General features: G+C 38.4%; 1 protein-coding gene across 5 annotated transcripts in view; it reads left to right on the top strand.

The window, feature by feature from the left end:
* Positions 1 to 5,326: 5,326 nt before the first annotated feature.
* LOC6650333 (peripheral plasma membrane protein CASK) overlaps positions 5,327 to 19,522 on the top strand; it is a 34,596-nt gene continuing 20,400 nt past the window's right edge. For all 5 annotated transcript variants that reach the window (XM_023180082.2, XM_015176699.3, XM_015176698.3 and 2 more), the window contains exons 1-7: positions 5,327 to 5,445; positions 5,942 to 6,054; positions 6,644 to 6,749; positions 6,828 to 6,905; positions 7,880 to 8,237; positions 8,299 to 8,569; positions 8,631 to 8,974. In XM_023180082.2, coding sequence (XP_023035850.1) covers positions 5,387 to 5,445; positions 5,942 to 6,054; positions 6,644 to 6,749; positions 6,828 to 6,905; positions 7,880 to 8,237; positions 8,299 to 8,569; positions 8,631 to 8,974 — 1,329 coding nt within the window. In that variant the 5' untranslated portion in view covers positions 5,327 to 5,386. The remainder of the gene's footprint in view (positions 5,446 to 5,941; positions 6,055 to 6,643; positions 6,750 to 6,827; positions 6,906 to 7,879; positions 8,238 to 8,298; positions 8,570 to 8,630; positions 8,975 to 19,522) is intronic.

Below are 19,522 nucleotides of genomic sequence, written 5' to 3'. Positions count from 1 at the left end.
TTAGTCTGGTCAATTCTTGGCCAATTGCAAATCTTCTTTCTTAACTTTTGAAACAAATAACATAAAGTATAAATCACAATTTTTGGTAAAAACTTACCAAAATGTTAGTTTTTGAGGTTTTAAGAGGGACAATATTCTTTGGCAATAAAAAACCCAAGCAAAAGACTTAAAAATATAACTTAATATCTAACTGGAAATTAAAGTAGTTCAATTATTATAAAGTTTAAAAAAAGTTAACCAGATATACACCTGGAAGCAGTAATTTATCGAAATTGAAGTCCAAAATTAGTTTGACTAAGTAAAATTTCTTAACCAAACTCTGATTGTCTATACGAATCGGAGTTTTGGGGGGGAAATTTATCCTTTTTCACCCCTTGTAGATCCGCTACTGCCTGGAAGCCTGGAGAATTGTTTTATGTTTATCATAATCACATGTCTTTACACATTCATCCATATTTCCGATTATCTTCCAAAAATGCAAAAAATACAAAATTTACTCTCTTTAAACTTTCAGGTTTGCATTATATCCTTAAAATGTATATTCCATTTTCCTTACTTGTTTTCTAAAATTACAAAAAATTAACTTAAAGGTCAAAGAATCTAAAAGAAGATTTATATAATCCCATTTCCTTTTTTTTATACAATTTTCTCCAAGTGTAATTTATGCATTTCTTAAATCACACTTTATTCTCTCGTTCTATAAGAAAAAAAAAACACCTAAAAGGAAAAACCAATGAAAGAAAAGATAGGAAATCTTCATTAATTTATTGCTTCTCAGTTGGAATCAAGGGAAAAAAAAAACATTTTCTTGGTTCTTTGTTGAAGAAACAAAAATCTTCCAGTTGGAATTTGTATTGTAAAAGAACTTCGAACCCAGTTGGAGATTAAAAATGAATTTAAATAAAAAGAAATTTGAAAATAAAAGGGAGTAAGAATTTTTCAGTTACTTCAAGTTGAGTTTACCGTTTCTTTGATATCTTTTGTGTGTGTGCTGACAAAAATATCAATCAATATCTTTTGGCAGAATATTAAATGATAAAAAAAAGGAAACCTGATTCATTATAATAGGACTACAATATCTTTTGTTATTATGGCATCAGTTTACTGTCAGCAGATTTGAGTTGATTTTCCACAGGCCTACACAAACACACGCACACACATACACACTTGCAGGTAATATCCTAGAGAGGACAATAACAACAACAACAACAGAAAGGAGACAACAGAAACAAGTAGGCAGGTACATGACGATCAGCAGGGGCGGCGGCGCGTAGGACGCGTAACCGGCAATATATACTTATATATGTATATTGGCACCAAAAACCAGTTTTTATAATGTCAATTCGAATCCTACACATTCATGTCCATCCACACGCATTAAGTGCGACAGTCGCAAGTCCAAATGATGGGCTACGACGACGACGACGACAATGATGACGGCGACAAGGCACTGGGACTGGGACTGAGATTGGGTTCTGGGATTGGGTGCACGGCTACAGGGCGAATGTGTATGCGAATGATTATGGGTATTGGGACGAGAGGTAAGGCGGTATTCTTGGCGTTGAATTTGATTTTGATTTCACCTGAGCCTTTTTTTGTTGTTTTTCGTTCCTTTTATTTTGCTTGTCAACCAAACTAGCGGCTATGGAAACGACCTACGGTTCTTGTCTTTGTTGTTGCTGTTGTTGTTGTCGCTGTTCGATGTTTGTGTAATTGATGATGTTTATGTTTGAGTTTTTTGGTTTTCGGTTTCGGGGTTCGGGGTTCGAGAGTCCCCCGGAACGCAAAGACATTCAGTTGAGGCCAGTTGATTTAAAGATTACGCACCTATTGTTTGTGTGGGTTTCGGAGAGTTTATGTGACTGGCATATTAATGTTGAAATCTTAATTTATTCTAATGGGTTTATCAAATGCCATATGCATATGGCTGTAATAATAATAATAGATAATAGTTAAAAGCAATAGAAGATAATAATGCCCAACGGTTCATGGGAGAATGCATTAGCTATCATGCATTCAAATTGGGCAAAGGCATTGGGACAGAGGCTTTTCGAATGTGATTAACAAAAATTGACACAAGCCAAATTTGCATAGCACTTTGTGTTTGAATATTCGAAGGGCACTACTTAAAATCAATGTTTGACGCATTTGTTTATAATGCACTCGGATAGATAACAAAAACATGATATTAGAAAAGGTTAAATAAAGTATTTATCATGGGGTTTTATTTTATGTTGAAGCTAAATCAAACAAGATTGTATTCGTTATATTATCGTCTTAATGATTGTTCAATATTTTCAATGACTCAGAGAAATGCTAGCCAAAACGATGTAAATTCTAAACATGGAATAAGTAATAAACATTTAGTTACTTCGATTGGCATTGAAATGCAAATTAAAGCTAAAACCATTATAAAAAAAATGACTTAACACTCCATAAATATTTGTAAATATGTGTCTAATGCTTTGAGATGATTAAATTCTATTTATGTAAAAACTAATGGCTTTAATGCAGCGCTTAGAACTTATAAACTTTTAAATAGTAAATTTTACTATTACATATCTCTTACATTTAATGGCAAAGTTCCCTATGAATTGTTCATTAGCTAAATACCCGCCAAATTTTAAAATTTAAATACTAATAATATACAAAAATGAAAAAAAGAAATTGAATGTACATATTTCTAATAAATTAGCTATAGAGTCACCAAATCTTCACAAAATATTGCCCAGTCATTTATAAGTCTATTAAATTATAGTGTTTTAAAATTCACGGTACAAATTAATAATTTATTGTATATGGATCGTTATACATTGCAACAGATATTGTTGAGATATTGATATTGTCTCTTTTGTATGAAACACTCTATGAAATTATCTTAAATCTGAAATTATTTTTTTAATTTTGGTTGTTTATTCCGATTTATGTTGATTGTTTTACATTTGTATTCTTTACTAAATGATAATAATATTTAATAACAAAAATAAATAAATAACAAGTGCTGAAATGTTTTTAAAAAGTCAAACCTTCCCGCAAAAAAAATAGTGGGGAAAAATAGTGGGAGCCAGATTAAACAAATAGTGGGAGCCCGACTGGTTCACCATTCGAACTGCTGTGAAAGTATTAGTTCATCACGTTGCAGCCCTGGCAGAGGCGAATTTACGATGCGATTTAAAACGCGTGAGTAAACCGCTCGAACATTTGAGTAAACGCGCGAACATGTTCGAGTTCGTGAGTAACTTAAAAGAGAGCGCCCTGAGCGAATTGAAGAGAGTCGATAATAAATTCGAGGCGAATTGTCTGCACTGAAGAATCCGATAATAAATCGATAACAATCGATAATAAAGTTAGTTTTTCTGGCTGGCTAATACGAAATCGTTAAAATCCGTGTTTGTTTTATGTTAAAAATAAGCTAAGTAATTTAAACTAAATTGTGTAAATTAAATGTAGACTAAATGTATCGAAAACAACAAACGCGCAATCAGTTATAGGCAGTAAAAAGCCAAGAAAATTCAAGGGGTTAGTACGACACACACAAAAAAAAAATCTACAAAAATTTCTGTGCGGGTGTGAGATGAGTGGGTGGCAAATGTGATGGAATGTGCGGAGGGGTGGGGAGAGGCAAAACGCCTGCCTCTCTGGCTGCAATGCAAATCCTTTGTAAAAATACTAGACAAAGAATCAATTTTCTAATTGTGAGGCGGTGGCACTTGTCGTCAGCGACAAGTGAATCTTGTGAAACTGTTCTGGCATAAAAGGAGCAAATTCTTATAAGTGTGTGTAAGTGTGTGTGATTGTGTGTGTGTGTGTGGTAAGGTCGCATAGTTTCGAAAGTGTCAAGGCATTTTACAACAGCGGCAAAGGCACACGAGCAAGGTTTTTACCTTCGCTTGAGCTTCGCCCTCGCTTATATACCGCGCCCAATGCGCAGCTTTGCATTAAATATGATTCTGTATGTCCTTTTTGGCCAAACAGATTTTGGTCCTCTGCAAGTGCCTGTATGTGATGGGGGGGTCCTTTCTCTCACTCTGTGTGTGTGTGTGTGTAAACTGTGCATCGTAAATTGTTGCATATTTAAATATTCATGCAACCCGGGCACAGCTATGTAGAGTGCTCCCAGAGCCCGAGCTATTTTATCCTAGCTTATTTTTACGATTACAATTGGAATTTTACATGAATTCCGCTTTGCGCCTGCGCTCTCTTCCTGCCAACCTCACATAGACTCTCTCTCATTCTCTCTGGCTTTTAAAAGGAACGAAAGGGGGCAAACAAACTTTTTGAATCTCTCTCTGTGTTGGTGTTGGTGTGTGTGTGTGTTCAAGTGTGCTTTTGGTTTCAACCAAAAAGTCATAATAATGGTAGCAAAGGATGTTTGTGGCCAAGACAAAAGCAGAGGCCCCTCAACTAGCCAACTAACTAACTAACCAACAAACTGATTCAGTAAACCAGTCATTCTGGCCGGCAAAGTCAGTCAATCAGTGAGATAATAATAATTTCTACCTTTTGTTGACTTACCTTTTCTCTCCCACACTACCACTCTCCCTCTCTCTCTCTCGGCCTATCTCTCTTACAAACCGCACACCCAAATCATTTCCGCTAGAAAATTCAAATCGTTGACAGTGAGACTTCCTTCCGCCAAAAACATAAAGAAAGGAGAGGAGTGGAGTGAAAGAAGGATCCTAGGAGGAGCGTCATCAAAACGATTGATGAAATTTTCCAAATATTTTGAAGCATTTTCTGTGTCTGTTGTGTGTGTGTGAGTGTGAGTGTATGTGTTTGTGTGTGGCCTGTAATTGATTTGGGTTGTGTTTTTTGGTCTACGTATTTTCACCTCTGTGATTGACATTCTGCATTAGCCATAACGAGTCAATGTAAAGGGAGTGGGGCAGGACGAGGTAGCCAGTGGATGTTGGGGGAGGATCCCAGAGGTTGAGATATACAAGAGTGGGTTTTTGGGGCCCATTTTGTGTATAATGAATGCCCCGTCTCATTTCCGTTTATTACATTAAAAACATTTCTGTGTCATTTTTCAGTTACATGTGACGAAATGAATCTTTAACAACAACAGCAGCAGTAGCACCAAGGACAACACAACAACAACGAAACGACAACAACAACAACAACGCCAATAAGAAGCAGAGCAACAATATTCCCCTCTACATCCCCCGCACTTGGTCAAAAAAGTTTTTGTGGACGCCAGCTGTTTGTCGTCTCCTCTTCTCTTTTGTTGTTTTTTTTTGTTTTGTTTTTTATTTTTTGTATTTATTTATTTTGTCTAAAAGAACAAGAGAGTGAGAGAGAAAGAGAGAGAGGGGGGAGTGAGAACAACCCATCAATATTCCAAAAAAGCAATTGAGCTCAGGCATCAATTCATCAATTATTCAAAATGACCGAAGACGAAATTCTCTTTGACGATGTTTACGAGCTCTGCGAGGTCATTGGCAAGTAAGTTTCAGTGGGTGGATGTCCTTCCTTCTCCCTCCCCCGTCGCCGACATAGTGAGGTAGTATCCACATTTAGAGCCATGTTCACGTTCACATCTCATTATGTCTTTTGGCTCCCCAACAAAACGCACTAAATCATCTGCCGACAATGCCTCGGACCCTCGCCAAGTTGAGGGGGGCCTGGCCAAAAAATTTGAAACGCCAAAACTCACTCACTTCCACAAGAGGAAGAAAAGTTGGCCAAAAAACTTTTCATGTCGACTTTTGCATTATTAAATTTTTTTTTGCCTTTTTTGTTTTATGTAACGTTCCAAAAACTTGGCATTTAGTTACTTTTTGAGCTTTTTGATGATAGTTTCAAAAGTTGAAATTATTTATATAGAAATATTTTCATAGCTAAAGTTAACCTAAGATGTGTTTGGAAACGGGGGAGGAGGAGGAGAAAGAAGAGAAGTTTAACCTGATTCAACTAATTGATCTTTTGTGATTTTATCCAGGGGACCATTCTCCATAGTAAGACGTTGCATACACAGGGAGTCCAATCAGCAGTTTGCTGTCAAAATTGTTGATGTGGCCAAGTTCACGGCGAGTCCAGGACTGAGCACAGCGGGTAAGAGTTCATTTTTTTCGGATATATTCAACGACCTCGACCTTGTTGCGACTAGAGAGACTGAACGAGGAAGTAATAGGCAGAGACCAAGCCCATTTGTGTGAATAAATTATAATTAAGCTGCTCAATTATTCAAAATTATGTGGCTACTAATTGTGCAGCAAAACACAATGGCAACATGGAATAGAAGGGACCATAACTAGCACGTGTGACTCACCCACCCACCCACATTCCAACCCCATATATCCTCTCTATATACATATTTCCTTCTCCCAGGGGCGCTCTATCAAGACCGCCGCCCCCCCAAAATCTTACCAATTAAAAAGAAATTGCTCAAGTGCAAAGGCGTCCGGACTTGGAGCATTGACTAAATGATACATGGCAGGCACATAAGTCAACCACTAAGTCCATTAGAGATGCCTGGCATCTGGTGCCGTTTGAGTAGCCTGTCTGTTTGTCTGTCGCTCTGACTCTCTCTCTCTCTCTGTATGTCTGTCTTTTGGTCGGAATTCAAGGCGCCATTGTTGCGGCGGCCATAGAACTGCCTTTTCTACCCATTTAATGTCAACTAATTGCCATAATATTACAGATCTAAAACGCGAAGCCACAATATGTCACATGCTAAAGCATCCGCACATTGTCGAGCTACTGGAAACCTACAGCTCAGAGGGCATGCTCTACATGGTTTTCGAGTTGTAAGTAACACGCGTATTCATTTTGCATATTGTATGTTTTTATTTAGGCCACTAACAATGTTTCCCTTTTTCTCACAGCATGGAAGGCTCCGACTTGTGCTTCGAGGTTGTGCGACGCGCCGTTGCTGGCTTTGTCTACAGCGAGGCTGTGGCTTGGTGAGTTACTGTAGAATAGTAATGCCTATGAGATCCCACTTGGCCTTAAAGCATATGAAATTGATTCCCAATTGAATAATAACGAGTATTAAATACTTAACTTGAAATCAAATGAAATGAAAAATTGTAAATTGTAGATTTTCCACAAAATTATGATCATATAATTGATATCTGAACACATCTGTCTGTTGTTTTATCATTAACCAATTGTTCATTTAAAAAATATCAATATTTAGTATATATATCATAAAATTCGAATATTTTTTGATGTTGAATTGATCACAATTAGCAAATATTTACTTTTAATAAAAATAAATCATGTAATTTAACTAATTTTTATGTAATGATCATACCAACTTTGCTTAAGTTAGTTATTGAGATCAACTAATTTAAATATCCATAACGCTATGATTATTTTTCCTAACCAATGTTCATTTTGTAAAAAACTTCTATCAAAAAACATGTTATATGTCCACATAGCCTGAGAATATGTCAATGTAAAAAGTTAAAAATAGCAAGTATTTTATGTAATAAACGCCTAGTTTAGATTGTTATCAGAAAAAGCAAAGATACAGTTTTCTACATAATAAAGTTATACAACATTAAGAAAAAATAGGTATAAAAATAGGAAAATAGGAGCTAAAGAGGACAAATGTTCAATTGATTCTATAATTAAGTTCTTTAAGTATTTGTTGTTTCTGTCCATGTTCATGTCATGATTTAGTTCAAAATTTTCCTCTTACGAGCTCAAAAATATTTTAAAGTTTAATCGTTACAAGTTATAAAGTTACAAATCTATAAATATATAGGTTCCAAGATATAATTATTGCCTGCCAAAAGGGGAAAATGTTATTAACTTTATTTATTTAATTCAGCATTTTCATTTTACTTTTCTTTAACCTTTTTTGTTTTTCCTTTGTTTTGCAATTGTCGATAAAATTACTTATTAAAATTTTTTCCATACTTATTTGCAGCCATTATATGCGGCAGATATTGGAAGCATTGCGATATTGCCATGAAAACGACATTCTTCACAGAGATGTGCGACCCGCTTGTGCTCTGCTTGCCACTGTGGATAACTCGGCGCCAGTGAAATTGGGTGGCTTCGGTTCAGCTATTCAATTGCCTGGAACGCGAGAAACCATAGAAACACATGGCCGTGTGGGTTGTCCGCATTATATGGCGCCAGAAGTGGTGACCAGGCGACTGTATGGCAAAGGTTGCGATGTCTGGGGCGCTGGAGTCATGTTGCATGTCCTCCTCTCCGGTCGATTACCATTTCTAGGCTCTGGTGTGAGATTGCAGCAGTCGATTGCTCGTGGCAGGCTATCGGTATGTTAAATTGGCACGTACAACTAGAGACTAACTTATTAACTGCTCATATGCATTTCAGTTTGAGGCGCCAGAATGGAAATCAATTTCAGCCAATGCCAAGGATCTAGTCATGAAAATGCTGGCAACCAATCCACATCACAGACTATCTATAACCGAGGTGCTGGAGCATCCCTGGATACGCGATCGAGACAAATTACAGCGAACGCATCTCTCAGAGACTGTAGAGGAATTGAAACGTTACAATGCCCGGCGCAAACTGAAGGGAGCTGTCCAGGCAATAGCTGGTGGCACTAATATGGATCCCCTCTATGCCACCGATGCGGCAGATAGTGAGTTAAATTAAAAATGATCAAGAAAGCAATTGATTTATGGATATTGAAATTTTTGCAGTGCCCATTTCTGGGGTACCCGACGAATGGGCCGACGAGGAAGCGGGCATTGAGGCTGTTCAACGTATTTTAGATTGCCTAGATGATATTTATTCACTGCAGGATGCGCATGTGGATGCCGATGTGCTGCGTGATATGCTACGAGATGGTCGGCTACATCAATTTCTACAGCTTTTCGATCGCATTGGCTCCACAGTCATAACGAGCAATGGCCGAGCACCCAGTGCCGAGGCTGTGGCACGTAGTCGTGATGTTCTCGAGCTGCTATCGGCTGTGGGCGCCAATGTGGGCAATAAGTATGCCAAGGATGAACTGATGCTGCTTCTCGCCTCCCCCCATATGCAGGTGAGTGCCGCCATTGTACAGTTTATTTACTCGTATTTTGCTTTATTTTGTGGCAAGCTGAATGAGAAGCTTAAGCTCGTAATAATCTGCATTGTTGCGTCAATTTACTCTGCCCTTACCCACCACAACTCATTGGCCCATTTGGTCAGTGTACTGGGCATTGTGGTCATATCAATCTGTGGTCCACTATGTCCTACCCTTTCTGAGCATAAGCTTAAACAAATTTGAAATGTATTTAGTACGGACAAACAAGCAGAGTATCATGCACTCAAACTCCAACCGCTGTCTGCTTTGAGTCGCAGACAGTTCTACTAATCCTTTGCTCAAACAGACATACAAATTCAAACATAAAGCGTACGCATACAATAATATATATACTATGTATACTATGCTTTTGCTAATGCAACCAAAATACAAACAATTTAATCAGAATAAACTAAAATGAAATTCGTATACTGGTATATAACAAACAGTAGCACCAACGACAACAACAACAACAATATAATAACAAATAATAACAGTCCACAATAATAACAGCAAAAACATCATCCGCGCTTGTGGCCGTCCCTGAAGGCTTTTTGCCCAGAAAAGTATGCTACAAAACACAGCTCAAGTGCCATCGTTGTCGGCATATGCCCATACATTTGCAACAGAGTCCAACCAAAAGGGCCAACAGGCAATGGGAAGAAGGGGACCACAGAAACATTAAACGATAGCAGAAAAATGGAATATTCTTTTTTTTCCCTCCCAAATCCTATGAGAGTCGCATCGAAAATATCCTTCAAATTTTAAGCAAGTTATGAAAGTAATATGTATGTGGCCCCCATGGATTTAATGGTGTTTATATTAAACTATATTTTATTTGTGGATAATAATTCCATAAATATAAACAATGAATTTAATACCAACTTTTCTTTTCACAAATGTTCAGAGATTTATCAAGTAGTTAGTTGTTTCAATAGACTGCGTGTTTCTTAACCCAGTTACAAATTAGCCATTTCGTTGTGTTCTTATAAGACTTCTGCGGTTTTGGCTGTCACTTCACTTTCTATTACAAATGTATAGAGTTTTTTTAATTTATCGATAGACCAGGAGCTTATTAGTCAACTAGATTAACCAAACTGCGAATTATCCAATTTTTTATTGTCGTTGGCAGAAAACCAATAGTTTTTATAAGATTTCTGTAATTTTGGTTGTCAAGTAAACTTTTCTTTTAAAAAAAGGAAAAAACTTCTCACTAATGTAGAGATGTTTTACATTTTATTGGGAAGTTTATTCAATAAACTATTTCTAGACTTGTTTACTAGACTAATTATTAAGGTTTTTGGATGTGGCAAGTTACGATTTATCACAGTTACTAAAGAGCCAACAATTTCTTATGCAATTGCTTGGTATGTGGCCTATCATGTGGCTTAATAAATGTTTTAAAAACATACCACAACTAGAAATTCCTTTCATTTAATCTCCTACAAGTATTAATGTCTTCTTTTCTTGCCTACATAAAAAATAATTTGATTATAATCTAAAATACAAATTTGTTTAATTACATCAACTACTTGTACTAAGTAGAATTGAATGAATACAAGGCGGCACATGCCCGCCCTTGCCTAAGAGTATTACAAACAAAAAATAAAAAAAAAAGAATATATTTTCTATACCTCTCACTTGGCTGGTGGTTCTGTGGGTCTGGGGACTGGTTGTGTGCGATATGAACGCAATGCCATAACTCTGTGCCATCCACTGTCGTTAATTGCTCCTTGAAACAGACTACACTTTTTTTTTGTTTTGTTACTGGGGTTGGTCTCTGTCTCTGACGCTGGCACTACTACGGCTGTTTTTCTTTCATTTGGACTGTCTCTGTCCAATTGTCTGTGCATGTGTTTGTGTGTGACGCAAGCTGAGCTGCTTTCGGCTCAACTCATTTTCATACAAAAAAAAAAAAAGTAAATGAAAAGGCAAAATGATGGAGAAAATATGAACAACTGCAGAAAAAGCAGACCAAACGAATGTGTTAATGCTATATACACAGAGCTTTTAGGACAGCAGGGGGAGGAAACCTACCAGGGTTGCAATAACACAATCAGCACTAGGAACAGCAGCAACAACTACAACAACAACAACAATGCAAATGCCTCTAGACCGCAGTCCAAGCATCCGCTGCAAAAAGCATCTGCTGCTCCTGCTCCTGCTGTTGGTTGAGTTTTGCTCTCACGCTCTGCAAAGTGCAGTGTGAGCGCAGTCGATGAAATGATGTGAATGCCATGCCACTGCAGGCAGTAGTCCTTGCTATGTGTGTGTATGTGTCTGTGTGTGGCGCATTTGGCGGGGTGGGGACAACTACAGAGCATTCGTGATTGACTTAAACACAAAAAAAAATAAACCCATCTAGATGGAGAAAAAATATAAGCGCGCACACGGTTTTTTTCAGTTTAGTTTGCGGCGCAGCCGCCGCGAGGGAACGACAACAGTAACGTAGGCTCGCATTAGATTTATTTGACACTTGGCAAGTCATGTGTGAAAAAGGCGACTAACAAGCGAAACGCCGCGAACAACCAACGAAACTCCCCCCCAAAAAAAAACAAGAAAATCCACCCATCCCCAAAAGGATTATCAAACCATTTGGATGGTGTGTGTGGGTGTGCGGGTCGTGAGTTAGTCGAAACCGTTGTCAAGCCAAAGGCAAATAGAGTAAAAGACTGCTGTGAAGTCGTCGATTCAAGTCGAGTCGAGTCGAGTTGAGTTTAGTTGAGTTGGGGTTAAGCTGAGTCTATTTCTCAAGTGGCTTACTACCGTTCTCCACTCGCTTGACCCAAATAACAGGACGCGAAAGCGGACACGGACACGGGCACACGGTTATACGGATACGCGAAACGTGAAAGAGCCAAGAGTTGTCTCTGGAGTGTATAGTGTCGTGTCAGTGTGCCAATTACGCGTGAATTTCCGCAGCAGCGTGAAAAACCTCCGCAAGCAAAAACCTCCACGGCCGGTCTGTCTATCTGTCAGCCGCCACGTGTTTTGGTGTTGAAACTCACATGGGAGCAATTGACAAAATGGCAAATGTTACAGTTGGTGTTGCCGCCACCATTGATGATGTTGCTGCTCCCTGGCGTTGGGGTCGAGCGGTGGCCCTGCTCATAAATTGGCAGCACAAAAAAATGCCCCATTCTTCGCCTTATCCTCCTTCTCCACCTCCAACAACAGAACTTGGCGTGCCTATAACTCAATTTAAATTTAAATGTGCTACACTAGCGCAACAGCAGCAGCAGCAACAACAACAACAACATCCACATCGACAACATGGACAACAGCAGCAGCAGCAGCAACAACATTGTCAACAACAACATTAACTTTATAATAAATACAAGCAGGAGAGAGTACCAAATAACAAAAAAAAAAGAAAAAGAAAATAAAGCAAAATAAAAATATAAATTGACAAAAGCATCCAATTAGCATACAAGTTTTCTGAATGGCCGCGTCCACCGATGTAGAAGAGGAATTTTGTTGTTGTTGCTGCTGCTGTGATGCCACAACTACAACAACAACAATAACTTCAACCATGACGGTAACAGCAACAACAACAGCAACTACAACAACTCCATCATCGCCAACACAACAACAACAACTAAGTGTCTTTCAGTGGATTGGCCTAGAGACGGCCGAATTACTGCCCGCATATATAACACGCTACTACAATAATTTGCATCACCAGGTAAATTATAATACTTGAACGAAAATCATAATGACTACTACTTACTAGCCAGCTTATCCGAGTCTTTGCTTGGTTGGTTTGTGGGTTGGGGAAGCGAAGCGAAGGGAGTGTGGCAATGCCCATAAAGTGGGTTGTGGTCTAGAAAGTTGCGGCAAGAGTTGTAGAAGTTTTTGTGGCAAGTGAGTTCAAGTTGCCGCAGTGTTGGCTACCACACACATACTTCTTGTTGGCTCTCTCTCGCTCTCTCTCTTTTGCTATATGTCTGTAAAAGTTGGTGGAATGAAAAGTAGAAAAAACAACTTACTAAAATAGAAAAACAAAAGTTTTCTTTGCCAGCTAGTTGAGAAATTTTCACTTTGAAGTTGGTCTTGGCTTATCAAGATTTTATTATTTTATTATTAAAATTATTATTATAATATGGGCACTTTTGGAATAATCTAATTAATGTTAAACACACATAAAAGCAGGTGGCAAAGTCCTAAAAGGATATGAATTACTTTTAGATTGAGATTGAAAGTTAATTGCTTGAACTATATTTAAATGAGGGCAAAACGATTTAGATAAGGGTTATTTTATTAACCATTTATTTAATATTATTAGCCAAATCTATAAAGTAATAACGAACATAAAAGATCGTATAAGAATTGATAAATTTTAATTTTAGTTTTAGCTACAAAACATTCTTTTAATTGTGCACTTTGGGTCAGATTTTTTTTTTTGGAATATCGAAAAAAAAATTGTAAAAATTTGATTGAGACTCGCTAACAAAGTCAAATGTTTAAACAATTGTTTATTCTGTCAAAATCAGCTGAAATTGTTAACACACTTTGCCCTTTTGTCAGTCATTTTAATCTTTGTAGACAAATTGTGAAAATAAAGTTCAATGTATGTCAAATACATTGATATTAAATTGTTTAATATCGCTCGTTCGATGTTGTAATTGTGAATTTCCATTGTGAATTCTTATTCTAGAAAATAACTTTCGCAAAGTGTAAGAGTAAATACAAAGTTTCTGCTAACAAGTATTGATGCCAATGTTTATTCCTAGACTGGCCTTTAATGCCTCTTACTAGCACTTTTTAACCAATTTTGCTAATTCTTTTCATATTTAAGCCAAATATTGGCTAGGAAATGTTACATACTGGTACTGTAGATCATTAAAAATTGTAGTAATAGAGCAATTTGAAAGTCGCCTTCAATTGATATTAAACTGGTTTTTTAGCTAAAATCATCTAAACAATATAAAATTCTCATTTTTATATAAAAAAACATTTTTCAAAATATTTTCTAACAGAAATGAAGAACAATTAAGCCTAAAAGTATGCAAAATTCTATAAATTTGCGTAAATCTGGAATTCAAAAATAGTAAAAATCTAAATTCTATTTTAGTCCTTGCTTGTAAAATCATTTAAATTGGCCTTATGTAAAATGGACAAACTTTTATTTAGTGAATAGTATTTATGAAAAAAAAAAAACAAATTCTACCACATGTTACAATGGAATTTTTGTGAGTGTAACCTTTTTTTTTATGATGCTATTTAAGTCTTCCAAATGATTGGCTTTTATTTAGGAATGTTGGATTTTTATTGTTATGCACGTCTTTCAATTGCTAGAATTTGTTTTTTTTTTCTTCTGTTATTTGGTTGTTGTCTCTGCTCACCCTAAAGCTGGCACTGTCCAGCTGAGACTTGTGGAAAGTCAACACGATTTCATGTTTTGGGCCAATTGTAATGCCAAAATCAATTTATAAAATGGCCAAAGCCGAATTTGCATTTATTTTGTGTCACATTTTTGTTGGGTTACACTGTTTCTGTGTGTATGAGTGTGTGTGTGTGTGTTTATACTTTTTTTTTTGGCTCGTTCACTTGGCAAGCCATCAGCATTATTACAATGCTCGTTTTACCTTTGACTAGTTTGTGATTTACTAAAAGTACTCTCGGATATGCGGTGTGTGCATACACACAAACAAGTGTGTGTGTGTGTGTTAGACGACAACTAAACGTGTCAACGAGAAGGTAAAACAAGCAGCAACCTGTCAGGAGCAGGAGCCGAAGAGGGCCTTCCTTCTCCGGACAACACAGACCCAGTCTACCATGCCCTTCCCGCTCCACCTTCAGATGTCTTGCCCCCCAAACAGGCTCAACATAGTGACACATTAAGGTTACTCTACACATAAATGTCGGAATTTGTCTCGAGCAGGGGCAGAGGCAATGAGAGAGAGAGCACACAGTTGCAGTTGCCACAGTTTGATGCTGCTTCTGCTGCTGCTAACAGCCATCATCATCATCATCATCATTGCCATCGCCATCGCCATCTCATTGTTGTTGCAGTGGAATTTGTTGCCACTTCGATGAAATGACAAATTCGTGCCAAATTGCTGACATTCTATCTCTTTCGCTCGTTGTATGTCTGTCTGTCTGGTTTTCGTCCGTTTTGTCGTGTCGTCCTTTGTGTCGTCCTGACTCTCGATATATGCTGGCGATGGCCATCATGTTAATAGTTTATAGCTCCTGCTATTACATATGTTGTGGGCCTTGACCTACACTGGAATAAGTGTGAATCCTTCGTCTAAATGTATTCCAATTCACTTGACAAACGACCTGAAGACTAAGACTATGGCCATAGGCGTTTATATTGTGCATTAATTACAGTGAACTATGGAACATCAGTTGTGCGTCTGTGTGTGTTGTGTGTTTGTGGCATCAGTTGTGTCCTTGCAAATCAATCGATTGTATTTTCTCTCCCCTCACTTTTGTTGTTTGCCCTTTTTCTTTTTGCCTTGCCCATCTGCCTGCTCATAAGTATTCCATAAATATTTGCTGTGCCTTAGCCACAGATTCATAACTCATCAAGAATGGTATCTGAGGGTCTCCGGCCAAGTTGCGCTACTGTTTGCTTAACCCCAATGGACGAGGATGGGCTGGTGTGTAATTAGGTTGCGGTTTCCACCTTCTTCGTTTAGTTCTTTTGGCAATGAATCCTTTTTTTTGTGTGTGTGTGTGTTTGCGGCACCCGCATGTGGTGTGAGAAAGGGGGGCGGGTGGGGGGCAAAAGTGACCATGTTGAGAGTCTAACTGGTCTCTAATTTCTGTTGAATACTTTTGTAAGTGAGTGTGCATCTGCATATGTCTGTGTGTCACCTAGTTTGGCTTGCAGCTGCAACTCATCGTTGATCATGATGAGAATGACGCCAGCATTTGGCTATGATTGGGTTAACGACTACGTGGCGTAGACGTTGCGCCATAAATTACGAATATTTGCACGCTCTTCACGTTAGTTACAGCTTCTGCTGCTGCTACTGCTGCTGCTGCTGTCGCTGTCGCTGCTGGCGTCGACTGTGATGCTTACAGCAATTGGCAATGAGTGAGAAATGAATCTTCTCTGTGTGGAGCCTGCACAGGAGGAAGGTTTGGGGGTAATGCGCATGCCCAGAGCCAGCATCCGATTTCCCAGCACAGATTCAGCAGCCAACCAGTCAGTTAGCCACCCACTGTAAACCAACTAGTCATCTCGCTCGCACCTAAGCCAAGACAAGCCAAGAAGCTGGTCACAGCTTCTCCATACCATCTGCACCGGAAATTGATTGCTAGGTGAAAATGCTTTCATCAGCCTCCTTCGCTGTTGCTGCTGCTGCTGTTGCTGTTGCTGTTGCTGTTACTACTGCTGCTGCATTCAGCCAAAAAGAGAGAGAGAGAGGAAGCACAAGAGAAGGAGAAAGATAGATAGAGAGAAAGAGAGATTTGCTGAATGCTGACTATAATTTAAGGATTCAGTCTATAATTGTGCACCTTGCTAGCTGGGACTTTGGCAGTATAACGCGAGCCCTTGCCTGGAAAGGACGGGTACACAGTAGCAGCAGCAGCAGCAGCAGCAGGAGCAGTGGCAGCAGCAAGAGCAGCTTAGCTCCAGTAGTAGAGCACGGACAGCGCTTAACACACATTGACAACGACGGCTGCTGCACACACACACACACTCATCCATACACTACACAAACACACACACACCACACACATACACAACACACACACATATTACACATACAGATATTAAAGTGAGTGTAGCACACGTCCTCGGCCTCGTCCTCGTAAATGTCCTCGCTGCTTGCCATACGGCACACAGCTAATGCAAAAGCATACAATAAAAAATAAAAAAAAAAACGAGAAATAAAACTGTAATAAAAAAGTGAACCCAAGAGGAAAAACTAATGTACAACAAAAAGCCAAAACCAAAAAAAAAACTGTAAAGAAAAACAACACAAAAAAGAAATATATATGTGTATATATAAGGAAAAATGAAAAATGGAACGAAAGACAAGCCAAAAAGGAAAACTTTTTAATTTATGAAGCGCAAGTGCCACGACGAGAAACTTTTTTTCCCAGCCAAATTAAAAAGTTACTTAACAGCTTGAACGCTGTGAAATTTCAGTTTTTTTTTCATTATTCTCTTCCTTACTGCAGAACTCTAAAGAGAAACAAGAATTCAAATTGATTTTTGCACGCGAAAAAACATGACACAGACACACACACACACACACATACAGGACATCGCACAATACATACATATATATATGTAGATAAACAGTGCGTGGTCGTTTGGCAATTTTTTTGTTCTTCTATCTACTTCTTTCTATTTTTTTGCATACTAAAAGCAGACAACAGTTAAGTTTAGTCCTGTTCTGTTCTGTTCCGTTCGGTCAGCTAGACCACCCGCTTGCCCGTCCGCCCGCCCGCCTTGCGCCCACACTCATGTCCCTAAGTCATAGTTCTCTGTCTCTATGTGCGTGTGTGTGTGTATGTGTGGGAGTTGCGCTGAGTTGCTCGAGATGAAACACGAGAGCAATGTTTCGTTCTCTCACAAATTTCGTTCTCGTCATCGCCTTCGTGCGAAGCAACAACCACAGGATTTGATGAGTGGGAGGGGGTGAGGGAGAGGAGTCGCAGTGAAGAGAGAAGAGTACACAACCGCACTTCCAAATCGATTTGCCAAAAATTATTATCAATGATTTTGCAAAAAAACGAGAACCGCAGGAATAGAACAGAACAGAACAGAACAGGACAGAACGAGGCGCCGCGCGCGCACTGAAATTGAATTGAATTGAATTAAATTAATCTGATTTCTAACGGTATCCGTGTTTATTCTCGCACCTTTTATTTACATCTATATATGTGTGTGTGTGTCTGTGTGGTTGTGTGCGTGTCGAATGTGCAAATTGAATGAAAATGAACAACTAGTTTATAAATCCATGACTCTTTGCTTTACCTACCCCCCTCACCCTCTTCGTAACTTCCTCTGACATTTGTCTTAACCGTAGCAAGTGTATACAACCCTCGCGGTGAAAAAGATTACTTTCTGTAATCGGATTATTTGTATGGCAAAAGCAAAAGCAAATGAACAAGTAGTAGAAGAAGAAGAAGAACAAACAAAATTTATAGCAGCAATAACACAACGATTTAGTTACGAACAGCAGCAACAACAACAACAGCAAGAGCAACATAAAACAACAACTACAGAATACCAAGTATAAATTTAAATGAAAAACTAAAATGAAAAACTAAAGAAAAAGTAAAACAAACAACAAAAAAACACAAGAAAAACCAACAACAAGCGAATAAGAACAACAATAACAACAACTTTTCAAGCAGTAAGTAAAGGGCATAGAAATAGAAATAGAAAAAATAAAAAAAAAACCCCCCACAATCTTACAACTTACACCTGGCCAATACCCTTCTCCTCTTTCCCCCCTCCCCCACCCACTACTACACCCACAAACCCAGTCAGCAAACACCCCACAATGAAAAAAAAAAACACCTAAACCCACCACCCACTCAAAACCCACCCGCCCCCCCGTCGACGTTCCTTTTCAACAAACAAACCAAACTTCGGTTCACTTCACTGCTCAGTTCTCAGCACAGTGGCAGAAATGGCATCAGAGAGTCCCCCTTCAAGTCGACTCTTCTTTCCTCCAGCTCCTCCAGCTTCATTGCCGCTTCCTTTGCCATGCCATTTCCGTCTGCCTTATCAAAAATGTGTGTGTATACACACACACACACACCCACAGAATTACAGGAGTAGCAGCAGCAGCATGCACACTGGGCCATTTAACAAAGAAATCTGCTCATAAATCAAAATCAAAATAAATTGCATTTATTGACATAGAAAATAATGCTTAATACAAAATTAATATTCGATATTAATAGATTTCTATAAAGCGAAAAATAAACTAAGCTTTTAGAATATTATTATATTTATTATTTTATTTATGAGCGGCTTATTTAAATATATGACCCACTGTGAGTTGGTACAGAGCTGCGTTAGTACACAAATACACGAAAATTTGTTTGGTTTCATTTACTTTGCCTCATTCCAAGTGCAATAACCGTCAGCACACACACATACACACACACACTCATAGAAAGGTAGAGAAAGAGAGTGCGGTCCTTGATGATAGACTTTGTCCTCCCACAAACTCACCTCAACTTATTTTTTTTGCTCTCTTTTGGATTTTCAGCATAGGCCCCCCCACAGCCCCTTTCTATACTTTCCATACGTTTTTTCTTTCTCTCTTTCGCCTTTTGGATTTTTTTCCTTTTTGTTTTTGGGTTTCTTCTTTTTTTTTTTGGTTTTTTTTTTTGCTTGTTGTTGGTTTTTGAATCTTTTATGAATTGAATTTGGTTATTTTGTTCGCGTATGTTCCGTTGCAAAGTTTCTTCTGTCGGTTTCTCTTTAGGGTCATGTTTTTTTTCTTCTTCCTTCCTTCCTTCCGTCCGTGCGCCCGTTCTTCCGCCTCTTGGCAAGCATCACCCACTCAGTGGGCCAAAGTCAAGAGCCTTGGCACGTTC

This window comes from Drosophila willistoni, chromosome 3R, assembly GCF_018902025.1.
Source record: "Drosophila willistoni isolate 14030-0811.24 chromosome 3R, UCI_dwil_1.1, whole genome shotgun sequence".
In the NCBI taxonomy this organism is placed as follows: Eukaryota; Metazoa; Arthropoda; class Insecta; order Diptera; family Drosophilidae; genus Drosophila; species Drosophila willistoni.
This window is presented reverse-complemented; position numbering and strand designations above follow the sequence as displayed.